The following is a 20,664-nucleotide window of genomic DNA, read 5'->3' on the forward strand; positions in this document are numbered from 1 at the left end:
ACCTTTTCCCTTGGCCCAGGGCCTGGAAACCCGAGGCCGTGCATCGGACCTCAGTCTCTCTGTTGGCAGCTCTGTGTAACCTGTCACAGAGACAGCCTAAGCACAATTTTTTGCACATGATGAATATGGATCTTTGCTGCATCTGGCAGGCTGCAACAATGAATGCAGAAGAGTGTCATTAATAGATAATAAAAGCAGAAAGCAACATTAATGGGAATAAGCTTTTCTTTTACTGGGACTGATTATTACTTTTTTGTTCTTGGGCTGTGACTAGATTGAGCTGCAAATAACAACTACCAGTGCTGTGTGCATGCATGTGTTTTGTTGTTGGCTGGTTTTTAATCTGAAATATTTAACCATGACATCTTCAAAGTGCAATTGTGTCATACATCCTCATACACTAATAGATTTCAAAGATGAAGAGCCTTGCTGCTTTATGTTTAGTCATGCCTTCATCTATAAATTTATGGGAGTATTATAGTTTAATGAATTGAACAAGTCCCAGAACAACAACAAATATGCTCTTTTGTTTGAATTTAGATATAGCATACTTTGTTCTTCAAAAGAATAATAAAACCAATATGTTTCTTTAGTGGTAAACTTCAGGGTAACTTCATCTCACATTACTAATCAAGTACTCAAGGATATGTGTGTGCACATATACATATGTGTGTGTGTGTGGTAAATAGGGGCTTTCAGTCGTGGTGTTAGACATAGGCTGAACATTCGTATTCTGATAGCGATAGGCAAACCTCCGAGAACAGATGGAGCAGAGTTCAGCACAAAGGTTTAATCCTATCAGGATGATTCCTGTATGGCCATCTGGATAATCCGGTGCACAAATTCAGTGCCTGTTAAAAGTACAACGTAGGCCAAGATTAGCGTCACAGATTTTCCACTAGACTTGTTCATATTTGACTTTATGATTCTCAGACTCCAGAAAATTGCATTAGAGAGCCTGTGATTTGTGAGAGAAATCAGATGAGGAATAAGAACTCTTAGGGTACTTGAATTTCCCTTGAAGAAAGTGGATTACAGGCACTCCCTGTCCCTGGCAGGACTGCTTTGTGTTTCTGTGCGGGTTGTTCTGTTTCTGAAAGACGATTACTGTGAGCTCTCTGTTGTGGGCAGACTTTCTCAATTCTGCTGAACAAAGAGACCTCAGCTAAAAATTAATTTTAGTTGGATCTTGTTTTTATCAGGAAAATACATTTTTTGTTTGCTCTAGAATTCGTCTCAGGTGAATTTCTGATTGTTGTGCTGTATGACAGCAGGAGTTTTAACTTATTTTGGGGGAGCAGAGTTCTGGGTTTTATTTTGTGATAGTGAAAGATTCCATTAAATTTTAATTGATATTAATATTTAGTTTGGCAGTGAGAATTTAGATTTTGATTGAAGTCTATGTTTCATCTAAAATAGTTTCTGTATATCATCAACTAAACCTTGCCAATGTGACCATAACATACCAGTGTACATCAGACCATCAGGGCCCACCCCTGTTGTAATCTGGATGTTGAGTTTTGTACACCTTACAGAGAGGAGGTGCTGTGGTCAAAGTGCTTTTGTCTAGTCCCGTGTTCTAACTCTAGAGAGATTTGCCGTGAGAGATTTATTGTTTTGTTAAGATACTGATGGAAAATAAAAGAGAGAAAACAAGACTAGAGTGAGGGTAAAACAAACCTGGAATTCAGAAATTGCACCCACCTGCCCTTCTATTAGGTTTTGGGATTCAGCAAAACAGTAAACCACAGGGTTGACATTCAGCAAATGGCTAGTTCCATCCTATAAAATGCTTTACTGGATCCTTAAGGACCAGTCAGGAAAATTAAGTATTATTTGGAGTATGCGAGCTATGCAGAGATGTTTGTTTTGACAAACTTTTAGGGTTGATTCATATTGCACATTTTGGGCTTCCATTTGCAAGGTTGCCTTTATCCTCACCCAGAAATTGCATCAGTGTAACTATTTTTAAACTTTAGTGCACTTAACCAGATGCAGTCTCCTTTCTGGACATACCTATTGTTTTTGAATAGTCATATTTGCTTAGTTGGGCTCTGTAACTTCATCAGCGGAAGTTAAATCAGTGGGAAGCCATTGAAATTGAAGTGGGGGAAGCATAAAGGATTTTTTTCACTGTTTTACTAACAAAACTTTTAAAGTCCATATTCAGATACAATGGTGCAATCCCGTGCACGTATCACACCTTCGTCCCCTGCATGGTATTGCCTTTGGCTTTGCCTTATCATTCCTGTGCCTTTGCAAGTAACACCATGGGCTGGAGGAAGGAGTGAAGAAATAGAAGTGCAATAATTTAGGGGCTCATAGGAAAGCATTTGTCTTGCTTAGGGTCAAAATAAGTCTGTGCATCCCTGAGGGAGGAGAGCAGTCGCTGGTTTGGTGTCGGGGTCTCAGCAAACATGGCCCCATTTGCAGAGCTGGAAGTGCTGCCAACACTTTTTAGGCCCTATCCAATATTCTTGGATGTGCTGTTTTATCTCCCAGTCCAGTGCATGTCCCTGTGAACCCAAGCTGCTCAAGAGAACAGAGACTGTGGCAGTGCTGGAGCTGAGAGGCTGCATTGGTTTAGGCAGGGAGCAATGTTTGGCCAAGGCCACCCACAACAGTTTCTTCATGGCTGACTCAAAATGGAAGTCCTCCAATTCTGGAGCAAAAATAATGAATGCAAAAATCATAGCTCAAAACCTGCACAAAATTTTCTGGGAACAAAAAATCAAAGCAGCATGTCAAAAAAAATTCACAATAAAATTGTTAGGCTTCTTGAAACGTATATATATATTTAGAGAGAGAGTGCATATATGTTTTTTCAAGAATAATAATACCTGTGTTGTTTTTATATATTAATGTTTTGGCTGAGCCTATATATTTAATTTAACATAATTTTAACTGTTTTTGCAACATTTCATTTTTCTTGGGGAATTTATTATTTGCCAAACAAACATGACAGACCTCTCTTTGAAGGTCAAGTTTTACTGACTTGCAGGAAGATATTAAGGATTCTGGCTGTTTTATTAATTTTTGGAAAGCTGGAGGTAGCTCTAAAAGTAGAACAAAACAAAACAAACCAAATATGCAAAAAACCTCCCAGCACTTCCTCTGTGATGTGAAAGAGTTTAAGAGAATGAATGATAATGCATTTCTTGCAATCATATAGAGATAACTAAATCAATATTTTATGGAAACATTTTAAGTAAAATACACAGCAGAGATTTTTTTTGTAACAGGTCTCCCATTATTCTGGATTGCCTCCTTTTTCCATGCAGTCATTTTTTAGGCACTGATCAACAACTGAGAGCTTTGGAAATCATTAAGGAAAGAGAAACACAGAGGACTCCATAAAATGTAACTTTGCTGGCTGAGGCATCAGCAAGGATAAAAGAGAGACACTGGCTTAAGTATTGATTGTAGGTGGAATATTATCCCAGGTAATTTACATTTTCAATTCCCATTAATGGGAACTGAGCATCCAAAATGTTAGGCAGAAAATTCACAGCCGAGACCTTTAATTTCAGTATTGGAAAACAGAAACAAAGGCAACCTTCCCTCCCTTCCCCCAACCTGGAGGGCTTGCACGGCGCGTATATTTTTGGTTCAGTGATTTCACCCAGTGCAGATGTCATGAAGAACCAGGAGGAGGTTGCCATTTTTGGCAGGGTGTTGTAATCTTTAAAGCCTGCACATGCTAAGTCCCAAATATCAAGATGCCGTAAAGGAGAGAGCTGGGAAGGGGCAGCAGGGCATCACATCCTCGTGCCTGTGTCGCATAAAGCTGCGTGAGTTATCTGCTCGAGAGGGAAACCTCTGTTACCCTGTTTCCTGCACAGCAGCTGCTTATTGTCAGGAGAGAATAGGAGAGAGAGCTGGCTGCGATACGCGAAAGGAAAGCAGGAAGATCATCACTTTAGTAAGATAAACAGCAAACACATTGTTTAGCTTAAGAGTGAAGATTTAATGCTCTGGTACAATATGTAAAAACTCGGCCCGTTCCCTTTCCCTGAAGTGTCCATGACTGACTCTTTGGGCTGGTCCTGCAGGCTGTGCCCATGCAAGCTGGTCTCACGAACTTTGGCTGCTTTCTGCTTGTCCTGGATACAGCTCCAAGAATGCCTCCACATACCAGGCTGGAGTGGCACCTTTACCTGGGCACCAAACTTTTTAGGGTTCACCTTTTCAGCATGCTCAGATTAGGTGAGCAGACTGTGGCAATTCTGCTTCTCAGGAATGAGAACATTATTTTGGGAAAAACAAAATAAAGCCCCACAAACCCCAAACAATCCTTCCCCTCAACAAAACAGCCCAGCTCAAACCCCCCCAAAATATTTGGTTCATTGTCTCAAACTAGCGAATTTTGGAAAAATTATAATTTTCAGTTCTGAAAAAATCCCCACATTTTTCCCATGTTAAAATTGATCTATTAAAGTGCTTAATGTTGAAGATCCACAAAACCAGTGATGAAAGAAATAACCGTTCTCTCCTGTGTAACACCTATGTAAATTTATAATTCAAAAAAGGAAGAAATAATGTTTTTGTTCCCTTCTAAAGAGAAACATACCTTGCCAAACTAAAATTGCTGATCAAAAGAGGCCTCGAGCATTCCAACAAGCGCTGCACACCTTCACCTCCGGAGTGCTGTGGGAAAAGAATTTAGGTTCAGACCATTCCTGGGCACTGCCTTGCTCAGTGACAAACCCTACATGTTTTCAGTAGCTGTGAGGTACCTGAGGGAAGATCTACACCAGATGATATAAAAATGCTGTAGATATCTCAGAGTTAGCACTGAGCTGTTGCTATGTTTGACTGTCTCCAGCACTGAGTAGCCACAGCACTCAGTTCCTGAGATCGGTGTGTTGTCCTTGGTGTGTTGGTTCTGCTGCTGCTGGTTCCTGTGTCAGGTGTGTCTTGTGTGAGCCCTGCATTGCACAGGGTGGTCCACATGTAACCTCAGTTTGTTTTGAAATGAGAAGCCCCAGCTCCATATACACTGCACAGCTCTTGGCAGCTTTGCATAGGGCACTGCCCAACTATCTTAAAAAATTGAGCTCCTTACTCTGCAACTTCTTCAGCTGGGTTGTTAAGCACTGACTTGAGTGGTTTGTTGAATCACAACTTCAGTAAGTGACGGTTTTGAGTGCTTAAAACTGATTTGTGTTGATATTCTGAAAAGCAGTAGTTTGGTGAAAGCATTTAACAGGTTGCAGGATCAGACCCATAAACTGTGGGTTAATCTGTGGCTCATTTATTTATTTAGCTAGGAATTAGGTTTTACCCAAGGAAAAAAAAGGAAAATTAAATTAAACTCCAGATATTTTCAGTACTTCCTCTAAGATGAGACATAAATTCCCTGTTCCTCTTAATTTCCAGTTTTAACTGCCTTTATACAATTCTCCTTGCATGTCACAATACTTTTAAAGAGAAGAAAAATAAAAACGTGTGCCCCATCATTTAAACTCCTGTTGTGATGCAGCAACTGTTGTCAGAGCCTCATCTATGGAATAATAGAGGATGAAACCACACTTCATGATAAAAACTGCAGGCGAGGTCATTCTTACAGTCACCAGCACAAACTGGATATTAATCATAGAGCAAATACATTTCAGAAGCTAAATAAGAGCAGTCCCAGAGCCCTGCTGATAGCTGTGCATCCCACTAATTCACCTCAGTGAGCATTTACCTCTAAGCTCAATTAACCCTTATTCCAAGGCCACCCATAAACTTTGTGGTAAATATGGTTTTTTTCCCCTCTGGCCTCTGTTTTCTATCAGTGGAACAGATCATTTTTGTTGGAGGATAAGAAGCTATCTCTGTTTAGAAATGCAGGTCCCTAATTAAGAGTATGAAATGTCCACTGTGTGTTTATGAGGGAGTGGAATTGGTAGATTATTGATTCTGTAAATTCAGATGCTCCTGAGGGTGTCTGCTATTTCTCCTGTCATCAGGTGTTATTTGAGGCAGGTAGAAATGCTCAGGAGGCAGGTGGGTGGGGGTGTAGGGGAGAGCAATTTCCTGGTGCAATTGCCTGCACACAAAGTTGGTTGTTAAACATGTACAAGAAGCTAAGAGGAGACATCATTGCTGTTGTTTAGTTATTATTATTATTATTGTTATTAGTATTATTAGTACTGTTATTATTCTCCCTGCCAAGCATTGTTCAGAGGCAAATTGGAAATGTGGTAATTAGGCCCTGACTGGTAGTGTAGTACTCGTGTCCTGAGCCAAAGTTCAACGCCCTGAAATGAAATTTAAACCAATTAATCTGTTAGATTTTTATCGCTTGTCCGTGTTTTCTCAGCAATTCCCTGAGCACGTGGCCTTTGATCAACTCTCATACAAAAGCTAAAATGTGTGCCTGCTGCTAGCAAGATGGGGCTGACATTAACATGGCACTCATAAAACAATCAGAGCAGTGAAGCCCTCAAACAGACAGGGCATAGTAATATTTAATAAAAGCGCACACATAATCTTCAGAATTAGCATTTTGTGCCTTGCAGTACCTTTGGGAGAAGAGCTTTTATTTGTGGAGTGATCATTATTATAACAAAGAAGAGCTACCTAATAATTTCCACTTTAACTCTGCAATATGCCATGAGCATTTCTGAACCATTATGCTAAACTGTGGTGGGGTAATCATTTTATTGTCACAGTTTGAAGGAAGAAAAATCCCCTGTATATCAGTAGCTGGGAGTTGCAGGAACACGGGAACACATTGACACACACAGCACACAACAAAAAACTTTCGGTTGTGCTCCCCGTGTGCTGCAGCTGGTACCTGCCATCCTTTGCATGCGAGGTGGCAGGATTTTAACAATGTGTATTCTGAGAAAAGATGAAGATTTCATAAGAACCTCATTTCCCTTGAGGTCATTAAGGACTTTGCTCATAAATCCTTAACATTTATCGATAGAGACCTTAGCTTTGAAGTCAGTGGCAAAATTCCCGTTGGCTTCAATAAGTTTGGGATTGCAGTGCCTCCCTCTGACACCTCTATCTGTGAGCTCGACCTGCAGGAGCAGCACAATGAGACATGTCAGATGTGAACACTGATTTGCCTTGATATTATGCAAAGAAGGAGGGCAGCTCATTAAGACTCAACTGCTGGGCCATTTCAGCAGGTGGAGGATGTGACCACATCACCTTCAGCAAGGAGCTGCAAGGTCTGTGCCTGCAGTTGGAGGGTGATATTTAGTTTTTCCTCAGCCCCACAACTGTTCTGAAAAGGTGCAGTGAACATAATGCTCTCAACACTAGAAAGTCTGAAAATCTTGTCTGAGAGTTGGGCTACCAAACTCTTTTTGTTCTGATTGTAGTGGGCTTCCAGTTTTTCATTTAAAAAAAAAAAAAAAGTTTATATGTGTAGGAATGTGTAATTATTCTTTTTTTGGTTATAATTGTTCTCTAGACTTAAAGTCTGTTCATGTTATCAATTCTGTACATGTCACTTTATTGGAACTGGTCTAAGGTCCTTCACTGTGTTTTTCTATCAGTGAAGCTTCAGGCTTTGACTAAAATCTCTTTTTCTACAGAAAAAAATAAATTTTATGTAACTTATTTCTATTTGTTTTAAAAACACCATTTTAGAAATGATGCTTTGGTGTTACAGAAGGGCATGAGAAGTGATAATATTTTGAAACAAAACATTTTGTTTTTCTTGGAAATATTGAAGAGTGTTTTAGTTAATTTCAGATAGAGATTCTGGAACTTTGCATTCTGGAAAAAAAAAGTTCTGTATTTTGGTTTCTCCTCTGACCAAAACAAAATGTAGAAAAAGGTCTCCAAGTGAAAAGATTATTCTGCCTAGTTCTGTTTTCCTAGGGTTGCACAGAAGTAAACACCTTCCAGACAGCACTTTGGAAGTTGCCAAATGATTAACAGAAGAAGTATGAAGAGCTGAGGGCCTGAACTGGCCAGACATTTATACCAGGGGCATAAATAGAGCTGAGGTCATTGCCTTGCCCCCCTCCCAGTGTTACCTGTGGTGATGCTGCAAATGGGACCCAGTTCTTCCATCCTCCTTGGTTCTCCAACCAAAGGGCCTGGGAAGGGCAAAGTTTTAGTAAGATTAATGTCCTGAATGACACTGGTTGTTGCAAACATGTCATTGTATAAACATATTTTGTGCCTTCAAAAACAGGTAGCAGTCTGGATGCCTCCCTCAGCACGTCTCCTCAGGCTTCCTTGGGATGCAGCCCTTGAGTGTCATATCCCTGGCAGGGCAGCACCTTCCTGCAGCCCTTCCAATCTGTATAGACACTTGCAGTGTAAAATAAGAGAAGCTGTGTGGGGAAAGTTGGGAGGTCCCACTGGTTTTTGTGATATGGGAAAATAATGCCCTGAAATCTTTTGGGAATGCACAGTGCTCTCGCTCTGTCTCATTCTGTACCTGCAAAGGGTGCCATCCTGCCCTGCTTATTAAACCACCAAGTCCTGCCTTTTTCATCCTCAGAGGAGATGTCCTGGGCTATTGCCAGCAGTGCTCATGAGGCACTGATTCAGCACAATTTCTACATATTTAAATGAGATTACACGTGTGATTGGTCACATTGACTTTGCGGGCGAGAGTGTCCCAGTGAACAACTCACAGCCCCAGTTCAACTCAGAAACCTGTGTCTGCCAAAGTCCCCCCAGCTGCCATGGATGAGACTTGGCATGTATTTGGGAGGAAGCAAATACATGTATAAAGTATCAGAATCAAATACATGAGGAGAACAGACAGTGCAGCACCTTGTACCCCTGAGTGCAATGCAGGGACTGCAAAGAACATCACAAGGTAAATACAGGAACTTTAGTGGGGACCTGTAACTGCAGAGTGGTGTCTTGCTTTTATTTTAAAGATGAATTGAGTTATAATTTTGAATCGTAGAATCATTTACTTTGGAAGAGACCTCTAAGATCAATGAGTCCAACTGTAAACCCAGCACTGCCAAGCCCATCACTAAACCATGTCCCCAAGTGCCACATATACACTGCTTTTAAATACCCCTAGGGATGGTGACTAAACCTCTTCTCTGGGCAGCCTCTTCCAGTGTTTGACAACCCTTTCAGCAAAGCCTGCATATGTTTTCTGTTAATGGCTTATGGTCTCAAACAGTTTTTATTCACTGGTATTTAGGAAAAAAATGTTGCTTGTAGTCTTTAAGAAAAGTAGCTCATTCTCTGACACATGGGAAACTGATTATCTCTGGGTTTTATTGTGGGGGGTTGTGTCCACAATCAACTGGGAATACTGGAAAGGGTGTAATTTGGAAGTGATTTTAATTTTTATTTATGAAAAAGTTTGATCCTATGAAAGGGCTAGATGGCATTTTGAAAAGCTGCTTTCACTGTAAATCCGTTGCTGTGAACTTGGCTGAAGGGAAAGCATTTGCTTTTGGACATTGCAATGGTTTTTATACACAGTTTTATGCAAGTAACTTGAATCCAAATTAAACATATTGAAGTTACTTCTGTGCGCGCGCTACATTTTCATGACGATAATGTTGGAATGTTTCTTTTGTTAGCTCATGTAAAAGTTAATGGCTGTGCTCTGCCGAGTTTGGGGTAGTGTAATGATTTTTTTCTGCCTGTTTGTGTTTTTCACTGGAGCTGGCATCCCCATCAGCTTAAGTAGTGGAAAAGTTTGTGCCTGACACTTACAACCTTTTGTAGGTAGGGACAGGGTCTGTTTGCTCCCCATACATGACTGCCATCCCCGGTGCTGTGAGAGCAGCAGCGTCCACAGAAACACTCACTGCTCAGAGTGACTCAACAGCTCCCTTTCCAGCTCCCTCCTGCTTCCCAGCTCCGTGCCCACCTGCCCTGCCCCGGGGCTGGGAGGAAGGAGCTTCTCAGCAGCCACACTGACTCTTGCAATTAGCTCCAACCAACCAGAACTTCACTAAATAATCATAAAGATGCACAGGGTCTCTTTAGCACTTTATGTCTGGAGCATTTTAAATTAGGCTTCTGTGAATGAGTTAATTTTCTGTCTTTACAATTAGAAGAATTTAGGACAGGGGCTGTGCCTCATTAAGTAATTCACCACACAGCCACATTAAGTAACTCATGGGTGCAAGGGTGTTATCCTGCATGGTGCTAACATGTGGATGGCTTTCACACTCCTATCTTCCTAGTAAATCCTTACTAGGATGAAGTACCTGAGTGCTCTTCCTTCAGAACATCATCAAATACTCCAAGTCACAAACCAAATTAGCAGCTCAGCCAGCCTTCCCACCAAGTAACAATTCACAGCCAAATGCCAGCAACCCTAAAAGGAGAGGTATATATGCATATATATATATATACATACATGTATTTTCAGCTAATGAAGTTCTGCTGGTTGACATTGCAGAGTCAGAATAAGCAATGGCAGCCCTTCATGAGTTTGCAGTACAGCAACCTCTTCTCTCTGCTGAGGCCTGGGTTCATACCTAAAGAAAAGAGTCTTTCTTTCCAATGCTGATGTTGACTGGTAGAGTTAGGCTGCTCCTTGAACCTGTTTTTCATGACTAAATTACTGCAGTACCCACTTTACTTAAATGTTACCTAATGGTGTGGTGTGATATTCTCATCTCATGCTGGATGACCAAGGAGAAGTTGGTGGCATTTGGGGTGGAGTGGCTTCTTTTCCTCAACCTATGTGACCACCATGAGACTCTGCAGCAAAAAGTTACCCAGGGCTTTTTGCCTAACTCAAGTTATGTTATTCCTGTTGCTTCAAGACAATTAAATTCTGAGTTACCCCATTACTGCAGAGAAGGAGAATCAGTGTGTCAGTGTTTATATTGCCCTAGCCCACCAATATTTGAGCTGAGCCTGCTTCTGCTTACATCATCTTAAACCAGAAGTTCTTACTCCAAGATTTAAGGTGACTACTTTGAGCAGTGCCTCTCATTTATCCCGTGGATGCAACGCAACTGGAATGACTGGATGGCAGTGGGATGACTGGATTCGGCTGTGGGGTTATGTTTGGGGTTTTTTTGTAGTAGCCAAAGCATTAATCATGGCAGGATGCCTTAATGCTTGAACAACCTGGATCTGATTGCAGAATAGTTAAAGAAATGCTGAGGGTCACACCCTTTATTATTTAGCCAATATTTTCCATAATATTTATGGGAGTTTCCTCGATGAATTTGGGTTCTGATAGATAACAAAGAAGAATTACCAATGATTGTTTTATTAACTCAGGTCATGCACATTTCATATAGAATAAAAAAAGGGATTTGTCCTGATTTCCAATTGGTCTCTGCCCATCATGCTGTGATTTTTTTTGTTAATGTAGGATTAAAAAAATTTTTGTTCAATGCAGATAATAAAACCAAACAGAAATTAATTGAGAAAAAAAATGCTTCCAAAGATATAGTTTGAGGTCATGCACATGTACTAGAAAGAACATGATTGCTGAAATCTTTTTGTTAGTAAGGGGGGAAATGAAAGCTCCTTTTATTTTATTTTTCTCACGTCTTCTATCATTAAAATCCGGTTCTAACAGCAGAATACTTCTCTTTTTCATGTGTGTTGAAAAGCAGCTACACCATGTATCAAAGCCATCAGTCCAAGTGAAGGATGGACTACAGGAGGTGCCACTGTCATCATCATAGGAGACAATTTCTTTGATGGGTTACAGGTCATATTCGGCACCATGCTGGTTTGGAGTGAGGTAGGTGTTGTCTGAACGGTAATGTCTAATAGCTTTGTCTCGCTTATAGCCAGCCCGTCCTTTCTCTATGCCACATGCTAAATCAGCAACAAATGTTGAGACATGAATCCTTTCCTCATTCAGGTTTATGAAAATAATTAGTCAAATTTACCTGTGGCAGAAATCCATTATAGCCAGGGGATTTGCAGCTCCTCTCACTGGCCCAGAATTTAGCTCAGTGGATTTTATTACAAGAAAAGGGAAGGATAAATGCCTACGTGAATAATTCTGCCTTTAGCACTACAATAGCTAAGGGCCCACAGGAAACAAACATTTAGGTGATCCTGCTTTCCAGGGAAATTGGCTGCTTGCAGCTACAGCTCAGTGAGGTGGAGATTGCAGAAATACAGCCCCTCTGAATAGCACATCCTTAAAGTGTGGATGCTTGATCATAATTGCAACCAAATACACTGTACTGTATCCACAGTGGACTCATCATATTTAGCAGGGGCCCCTGTGGTTTTCACAGTAACCTTTTTTTTGTTTCTTACCCACTTTTTGCTGTTGCTATTTCTTCCAGTGCCTTAAATCCTCTCTTCTCCCTGCACATAATTAATTATGGGTTCTGGTATTCCCCAAAAGCCTGTGAAAAGTTACAACCCAGGCAGCTTCACCCGAGAGGCCACATCCAGTATGCAGGGCCATAGAAGCCGTGGCAGAGCTCCCCACGGGCACAGACAGGGAGGCAGCTCCAAGGAAAGGTTTACCTTTTGCATTTATGGCTCTTCAAAACCATTTCGGAGGTTTAACAAGAAATTGTTGTTTTCATTGTTTTAATACTGAAATAAGCATGCTAACAGACAAACCAACCTCTATAAAGTATCTGTACAGTACTTCTCAGTAGCGAAAGGATCTTCTGCTGCTTTAACTCATATCCTGTAACTATTATATCAACAGTATGGCTTAATTCATATCCAGCACATTCCCCTTACTGATTCCATTGCACATATGGCAGCAGTTTTTCCATGTGAAGAGCATTCTCTAATGCCCTTCATGGGCTTCACTGTTCTCTCTCCCTCTCTCATCCTTCCACTTGAGGACAAGTGTGGATGAAAGGGCATTCCAGAAAAGGAGATGTAGTAAATGAGCCCTATTCTGAAGCCCTTATGTGATCATGAAAGTGCCCCTTGGGTCCAGTGTAAGCATCTTGTGTGTTAGTATTGAAGCCATTATGTCTACAGACATTTAACAGGGAAAGGTGAAGAGGCTGGGAGGAAAGTGCTCTGATTTTGGTACTGCAGAATTGGATCTTTCATTATAAATCTTGATTCTATTTATTAGAAAAAGCTATTAATTGGCAATTTCTAATCTCAGGAGAGTGAGTGCTGGTCAAAACATTGTTGCTGATGGTTGCAAGGCCTTGTCATAAAATTAATAATATTAGAGAGGGTCCAGAGCAAAGCCAGTCTGTTGGCTGTGAATGCTGTAAGGGGCTGCAAGCTGCTGTTGAGTGAAAAATGTGTCACTGTCTTTCCCTCACAGAATTGCTCCTTATTTCATAACCTATGAGAGGAGTAGAAAATCCTATAGCGGAAGGGAAATTCTTTCTAAAAGAAGCAGACAAACATGATAAACAAGTGCAGAAATGCGTGAGCTGTCTGAGTGATCCCTAAATAATAGTGATCTATAAATAATTCAAATTACACATACAAGCCACCTATGAAGTACAAAATAAGTTCTTTCATTTGCCTTCCCATTTCTAAAAATGTCTAGAACATTTTCAGTACCCATGAAGAATATTTTTGTTTTATTTTAATAGAGTATAAAATTGAACTGTCAATCCTCTGAATTTCAGTCCATTTTAAACTTGGAACAGGTTCATCCTGAGTTGCCAGTCAGGCCCAGTTTTAAGCAAACCTGGCCAGGTTATTTTGTCATTGTATTCTGGATGAATTTTAAAGTTCATCCCGTGGTTTTATGAGTCCAAAGAAAACATAATTTAACTGAGCTGTAGAAAATCCCAAACAAAACCAGATAGGTAGAAACTAAAGAAAAAGAGTGAGTCTTGCAGAGCATTTTCACATGGATTTTTCTAGCTTCACTTTCAGTTATAATTGCAGGTGGTTTGGGGAATAAAGTCTAATATTTAAATTAAGCATCATTTTGCTACAGACTTTTCATGGGACCTTGGGCAAATCACATAATCTCCTTAAAGTTCAATTCCCTTTCTCTAACACAGTAATAAGATTAGTCACCTTCTTTGGAGAGGTGCTGTGAAGATAATTATCGTAAAAGTCCTATATTACTCAGATTTTATTATAGCAAAATCCATGTAAATACCTGAGCTGCATGGATATTTAAAATATAAATCCTACCACAGCTCAGAAGCAGAGTCAAAAGCAAAAAAATAAAAAAAAAATTGTTCATTTGAAGAGTGAGTTTGTTTCTGTCAAGCAGTATATGTTATAAATAATTTGAAATGTAAATAATATATTTTTAATTTCTTTTACATGTATTCAAGTTTTGTAATTGAAATATTTATATGCTTGAAATGGAGTTGACTGTGTTAAAAAAAAGGAGGTTTAAAATGGTTTCTGAAACACATATTTATTATTTAAACATATATTTTAGCTGTAAACAGTCTAACATAATTGCAACCTTTCTCAGCCAGGGAGAACTAAATAAAAACTTAATTTGTCACATTAATTTTGTGCAGAAATGCAGATACCCTAAGCCAGTAGGTTCAATTAATCCACACCTCCCATATTACTTTATGAAAATGACTTTAAGAGCCTGTGATATTTTTAGAATTCAGCAAACTGGGCCACCTAATGCCTTTTTTTTTCCAAGGGACTTTCGTAACCGACAAACAAACAGGGTTGGTATATCGTGTGCACATGCTGAATCTGGACAGACAACTCCCAGCAAATAGTCTGTTTGCCAGACAGACTCTGCCTGTCTGTTTGTGCAGTCCACAGACAGACAGAGCTGTTATTTGTAGGTTTTTACCCAGGTTCTGGGGCTGTGCGTTATTGCAAATATTCCAAATAGGAGCTGCTGATAAGAATCCTCTGTTGTTTCTCTCTCTTATGGGGTGCTGAAAATCCAAGAGTCAAGTTTCAGGGCAAATACAAGATTGTGAAGACAAAATTAGTTTCTTATAAATATTCCACAATATTTGCTTAAAATGAACTATTTCTTCAAACATTTTCCTGCCAAGAACATTCCTCCAGCTGTACAGAGTCAGCTGGAAACAACTTCTTTTTCTTTTATATTAAGAAAAGATGAAGCACTGAAACATCTTTTTTTTTTTTTACCTTTGTACAGCACAGAAACAGAGGATGACTTTTTGGTTTGGTGGTTTGTTGTTTTTTTTTGGGTTTTTTTACTGCTGCTGAATCAAATTCTGTGACATAGTTTTTTATTTTGCTTTTTATGTTTGTTATTGATTTTGGAAGTCTCTGTTTTTGAGTGCTTATTTTGGAACTCTGACTCATTTTTAAAAAATGAGTAGGCACCCTCTTTTTGCAAACCAAGGCTTATTAAGCAGCATCTGGATGCCCAGAATTGAGGCATGCAGAGTCATTGGTCGTTTTTTAAAATATAGGCACCTTAAGGGTTCTGTTCTCGCTGAAAGCTGTCATTACCTTCAGTTGGTGGGATTTTTCTTCATTCCTGTCCTAATGGTCCTCTTCACACAGAGTCAAAGTCAAATTTATGACTGATTGTCACCATTTCCCTAACCACAAACCAGAACTCAAGCATGCAAAAATAAACTAGTGACTCAGATTAATGACATCTCCTTAAAAAATGTCACTTTTAAAAAAAGAAAGTAACCTGGCACTCTGGAGAGTGTGAAATGATGCTGTATCACACAAGAATGTCTAGAATATAGTAAAAAACCACAGAAAGAGGCTTGTTGTACACATGCAACCCAAATGTGTTTTGGATTTTTAAGGACATGCACCTCCCACCATTCTGAAGATCTCCAACTCAGGTTTTAATGCAACCCACTGCATGACCCAGATGAGATGTAGGAATTTACACCAAACAACTATAATGCAGTTGCCAGGTAGCTTTATGTCCAACTCCATTTCTCACTTTGCTAAATGCTGGAATGGAGGAGGAAGATGGATCTGGCATTTTGACCAGTGGGTTCATGTCCAAATCACAGGTTAATACCTTGCTCAAGATTTACATTTAAAAAAATGTATTCATAAATGTACATGACTAATGTTTAAGAATTCTTGGTTCTTGGCATGTCATTTGCTATGGTTGTTTTGATGTCTGTTAATCCACCAAGAGTTCCCAGCTGAGGTGAGAACATACAACTGGCCATGCTGGGCCTCACAGGGAGGTTCATCTCGCTCAGTTTCTTGGGTTTGGCATTGGGCAAGGACAGATGTCTGTAAAAAAAAATGGGGTGAGCATGTCATGATGCTTCACCAAACTCTCTAGCAGTCTCCAACTGTTTGGGGCTCAGAGGCTTCCAGAAGTGGGGTCTATACTTTTAATATCCCTGCATGGTAATAGCTTGCCTCTTCCAGATGCTTTAAGTGAAAATATGAGGCAGATTATGTCTTGAAGTGTGAAAGGATGGTAGGGAAAGGTGGAGTGAGTTCCCAGTGTCAGACCACAGGTTGACAATGTAGACAGGAAAGCATCCCATAATCCTGGAGTTATTGAAGTCAAGGGCAGATTTGCTTTTGCCATGGATAGGCCTGGAGTGCCCAGTGCTGTGCAGTACCAGTTGGGTCATGGGGATTGCAAAATGGGGCCCGGGCAATTTGGAAAGCTGGTCCCAGTCCATAGCACAGATTCTGGCAGCTCTGTGGAATCAGAGTTTGAGACCGAAGGTGGGTTTCACAGGGCAGGTTTCCATGCATAAGGGGATATTGTTTGTCCCTTAAAGACAATTTCTTGATATGACAGCAATATAGGGAACTCCTGGTATGTAACCAAGCTGTCCAGTTCCCCTCTGTGTGCATGAGAACTGAAGGCTGACCCAGAACAAAGGTCCTCCTAGCTCAGCACCGTGTCCCTGACAGTGGGCAGTGACAGATGCTAAGGAGAAAAAGCAAAAGGAAGAGGCACATGTGTTCCCCTGCTATACCTCCCAGGCTTTAGTTCTAGAGAAGAGAGGAATAAAATACATCCTGAGCATCCTAAACCATAGGACTTCAGACATAATGTTCACCCTTTGGGAATGTGTGGGCGACATTATTGTATATTTGTGGTTTTAAACATAGTTAAACTTATTTACTTCAGAGCACAAAGGAAAACCAAACTGTTTGTGGAGAACAAACCAGGAAACTTGCCTAACTCTCCCCAGCTCTCTGTAACAATGGACCATAAATAGGTCAGACATTTCTTGGGAACCAGGGAAGATGAGTATTGGAAAATGCCACAAATTATGTTTAAGGAACATTAAAGTGGTGACAGACCAGTAAATGCTGGGAAATTCAAAGATACAACCAGAAGCTGCCTATATAGCTCATGCCAGAATGGGGGTGAGGGATAGAAGGCTCATGCTGATGTAGTAAGATGAGCATTTTAACCTTTACTATTAAAATCCTTGACTGTTTTCACAAATATTTTTTCCCTAAAAATGCCAAAAAACTTTTCTCGTCTTGCCAGTTCACCCAGTTAACTAGAACCACTTGAGGATGGGATTTATCTCAGTTATTTTTGGCTGCCTACAGTTAAGCATTTAGTCCAAACTTGTCATCTTGGTTCACTGGAGAAAGGTAGATGCTTCCATAGAGTGGCTCATCCCAACACGAGTGAGAGGTGTCTAAAGCACTGGAAATCAATTGCTATTTGACAGAGCTTTCTGCCTCTGCTGACTGTTGAGGGCATGGAGAGAATTGGCTTGGACTTTTAGGCTTAGGTCAGCCCAACTGTATGACAACTCAGTTTAAGTAAAAGCATTCCTTGGAAGTTTGGTTTTTGGTTTTATTTCTGTTTTAGTTTTGTTATTTTTTTTTTAACCCAGTTGATAGAGTGAGTAATTTAGAAAAAAACCCGCAAGTTTCTTTTAAAAACAAATAAGTTTCTAAATCACATAATTTTGAAGCAGAGCCTTAAAACATGTTCTTTGGAGCTCACAAACAATAAGACATTAATTCTTTCATAATTTCTAATATGACATATGGCTTCCGACTTCTGTAGATCTGAATAACTTTTGGAGCATTTGATGCTGGTAGTTTTGGTTTTAATGTTCAGCTTGATTTAATATTAATTTTCTTAATTTAAATATGGAGAGCTTCCTACTGTGTATGCCATTTCCCTCCATAGGACAGATGGCTCTCAGGCAGATATTACTCTCCTTCTGTGCTTTTTTTTAGTCCTGTGCCCTAAACAAAGAAGTGATTAGAAGTCTGGGTTTTGGTAGGACCTTACAACAATGCTGAAACATTTGGTTCCTAGTAAAATAAGGTTAAAATTAGCTCTTTACTTAAAAAATCTATTGAAATTTATTCCTTAATCCAGCATATGATTCAATTAAGATCATATTGCATTTGACTGACTGGATGGGGTGTTCATGGCTTTGCTCACTGTCAAGGTGGGTTATGGTCTTGGTCTTGTTTGCCTCTTTAGAGGTGTGTTAATGTGCCACAGTCAGAGAAGGATTATCCATGTGCCAGAGCTGTATCTTTGTTGCTGGACACAGCTGTGTCACCTTTTCTATGTTCCTCTTCTTACTGTTCTTGTCAGAGAGATTTGACTTAACCTGCCATGAATTGGTGAACTCCTAGATGTCTCTACTATTATTTTCAGAGACTATGTCTTAAATCCAGTCCAGAATTTAAAACCCTGGGCTTGGGCTGTGCAGTGAATCTCAGCCTGGGTTTGTGACATGTTCACACGTGTAACCACGAGTCGTTTATCAATCAGGTTTGCTGGACATTGTCATGACCTCAGTGTCCACCTGAGCAAATGCAGGCATCCTGCTGCTGTAAAGGAAGTTATTGCATTAAACCAGGACTAATGCTTGTACTAGGAAGCAAGTGCCTGCCATGTATGAGAACAGAAATAATGTTGTTATGGCTGAGGAAGAGAATGCTTGTAAATATTGTAGTCACTGGCTTTTGTGTGGGTTACATCAAGATTGTATTCAAACATTGACAGGTTAATTACATGTTTCAAAGCTTGTTTACTATGATCTGAGAGGAAACTGTTATTAAAGAAGTGTTCAGCGTCTAACAGTGCCTTTTTTCTTTCTTCTCCCTTCTCAATATTTTCTCTAGCTGATTACTCCACATGCCATCCGCGTACAGACGCCTCCCCGGCATATCCCAGGGGTTGTAGAAGTCACATTGTCCTACAAGTCTAAGCAGTTTTGTAAGGGAACGCCTGGAAGATTCATTTACACAGGTAAGGATGTTTTAGTAGTACTAGATACAAGGTGGAGAAAAAGGGCAGACAATGTATCACACTTGCAAGGGTATGTATCACACTTCTGCTTTCATCATTTTATTATTTTGGCTGAGGATGTCATTGAAGGCTCCAATTTGAGGTTGGATTCAAAAGTGGGTGACTGTGGGGATGAGTCTGAAAACATGCCAGTGTGGGATTTTTGTTTGCTTGTTTGTCCTCGCAATGGGACAGCTCTTTACCCAGGAGGGGGGAGGAACGAGGGAAACAGATACTTTTGTACTTAAAAAGAGGAAGAGTGCAAGCACAAAGAGCCAGACACACTAGTGTAATCACAAACCTGCCTTCCAAGAAGGATCCTGCTAAATATCTTCATCTTATGTTGTCTAGCAAGTGTTGGAAGTGTTCAAAGCAGACACCTGTTTGCCTGCCCATCTTACAAGAACATACTTGACTCTGACTTCCAGGGAGCTTAAGTAGCTCTCATCCCAGCCAATGCTGCAGACACAGTGACTTGCAGTGTGTTTTGGGATGGTCTCCCTCACTTGAGGCCACTAAGTCTGAATGACTTGGCCTGAAGAATTATTAACCCCCAGACTAGGATATTGCAGATGCTGTCAATGTTAAACCACTCTCAGTAGTTGTAAGAACGGCCTAGAAAACAAATCAAGTAGCAACCTAACTTTTTTAAAAGAATGTGTATCAGTGATTCCTTAGAAGGTGTGCATGCTACAAGAATTAATGATTTTGTCCAGGTTTTGATGTTCTTGTTGTTCACATTTGCAGACAGGGCTACTGCTGTAATTGTTTGCCTGCACTGTGGTTCAGCACAATCCAATGCAATTCACTTCCTCATCCTTGATTTTCCCTGAAACTTTAAGAACAAGATATATCGTAAATACTTATGACTGTGAGGCATCCTGAATTCCACTGGGCACATATATTGCTCCAGCTCTCAATTTATACACAGGGACTCAAGGCAGAGGAGAAAATTCTGTGCTCCAGCTGGGCAGCAAAGCTCTCATTTGAATTTTCTTAACACTAAGCAAGATGAAGAAAGGTGCCTTATAAAGCTCTGTTGTCTTTTTCAAATACCCTCTCCCCCAGTTGGGATTATGCACTGGGTTTCTTTAAACCGGCTCTTAAAATGTTCATGTATTGCCTTCCTGGCCAAGAAGCAGGCACTTGTGAAGGCTGTGTGTATTTATTTGTGAGCATTATGATTTCAACAGTGTGTGGGAAATCTGTATATTGGACAATACACACCATATCAAAAAAGTTATTCAGAGTTTGAATGTGTTGGAACAAATGAAAAAGCAAAGGGTCAAATTGCAACTGGTGCAAATTGATGGTGTGTGACATGTAACACATGAGAGTGTTGGCCAGAACTCTGGACTGTCTGACCATGAAGCCTTTCCCTCCTCACTTTCTTACTTGCAGCAAGTTAAGCTCTGCTTTCTGTCACCTCACTGGGGTGACTGCACCTGGGCCTGGTGAAATGGCAGGTATGCATGTGGAAGGAGAAGAAAGGGGGGAAACCCGCACCCCTCGACTTTGCAAAGAAATTTTTTTGATTTTTTGGGGAGATTTAAATGTAAAAATGGCTTGGACCCATTTTGGTGCTGCTTTCAGATCATTGTTAATTAGCTTTTCCAGTA

General features: G+C 40.2%; 1 protein-coding gene across 8 annotated transcripts in view; it reads left to right on the forward strand.

Moving 5' to 3' along the window:
- The window catches only part of EBF1 (EBF transcription factor 1), a 272,964-nt gene that overhangs the window by 191,609 nt on the left and 60,691 nt on the right, over window positions 1-20,664 (forward strand). For 4 of the 8 annotated variants that reach the window (XM_051794241.1, XM_051794243.1, XM_051794247.1 and 1 more), the window contains exons 9-10: window positions 11,517-11,650; window positions 18,880-19,006. In XM_051794241.1, coding sequence (XP_051650201.1) covers window positions 11,517-11,650; window positions 18,880-19,006 — 261 coding nt within the window. The remainder of the gene's footprint in view (window positions 1-11,516; window positions 11,651-18,879; window positions 19,007-20,664) is intronic. The other 4 variants (XM_051794242.1, XM_051794244.1, XM_051794246.1 and 1 more) reach the window with 1 other exon arrangement.

The sequence above is a fragment of the Manacus candei genome, unplaced genomic scaffold (genome assembly GCF_025592945.1).
Source record: "Manacus candei isolate 608988 ecotype Guabito, Panama unplaced genomic scaffold, ASM2559294v1 h1tg000037l, whole genome shotgun sequence".
In the NCBI taxonomy this organism is placed as follows: Eukaryota; Metazoa; Chordata; class Aves; order Passeriformes; family Pipridae; genus Manacus; species Manacus candei.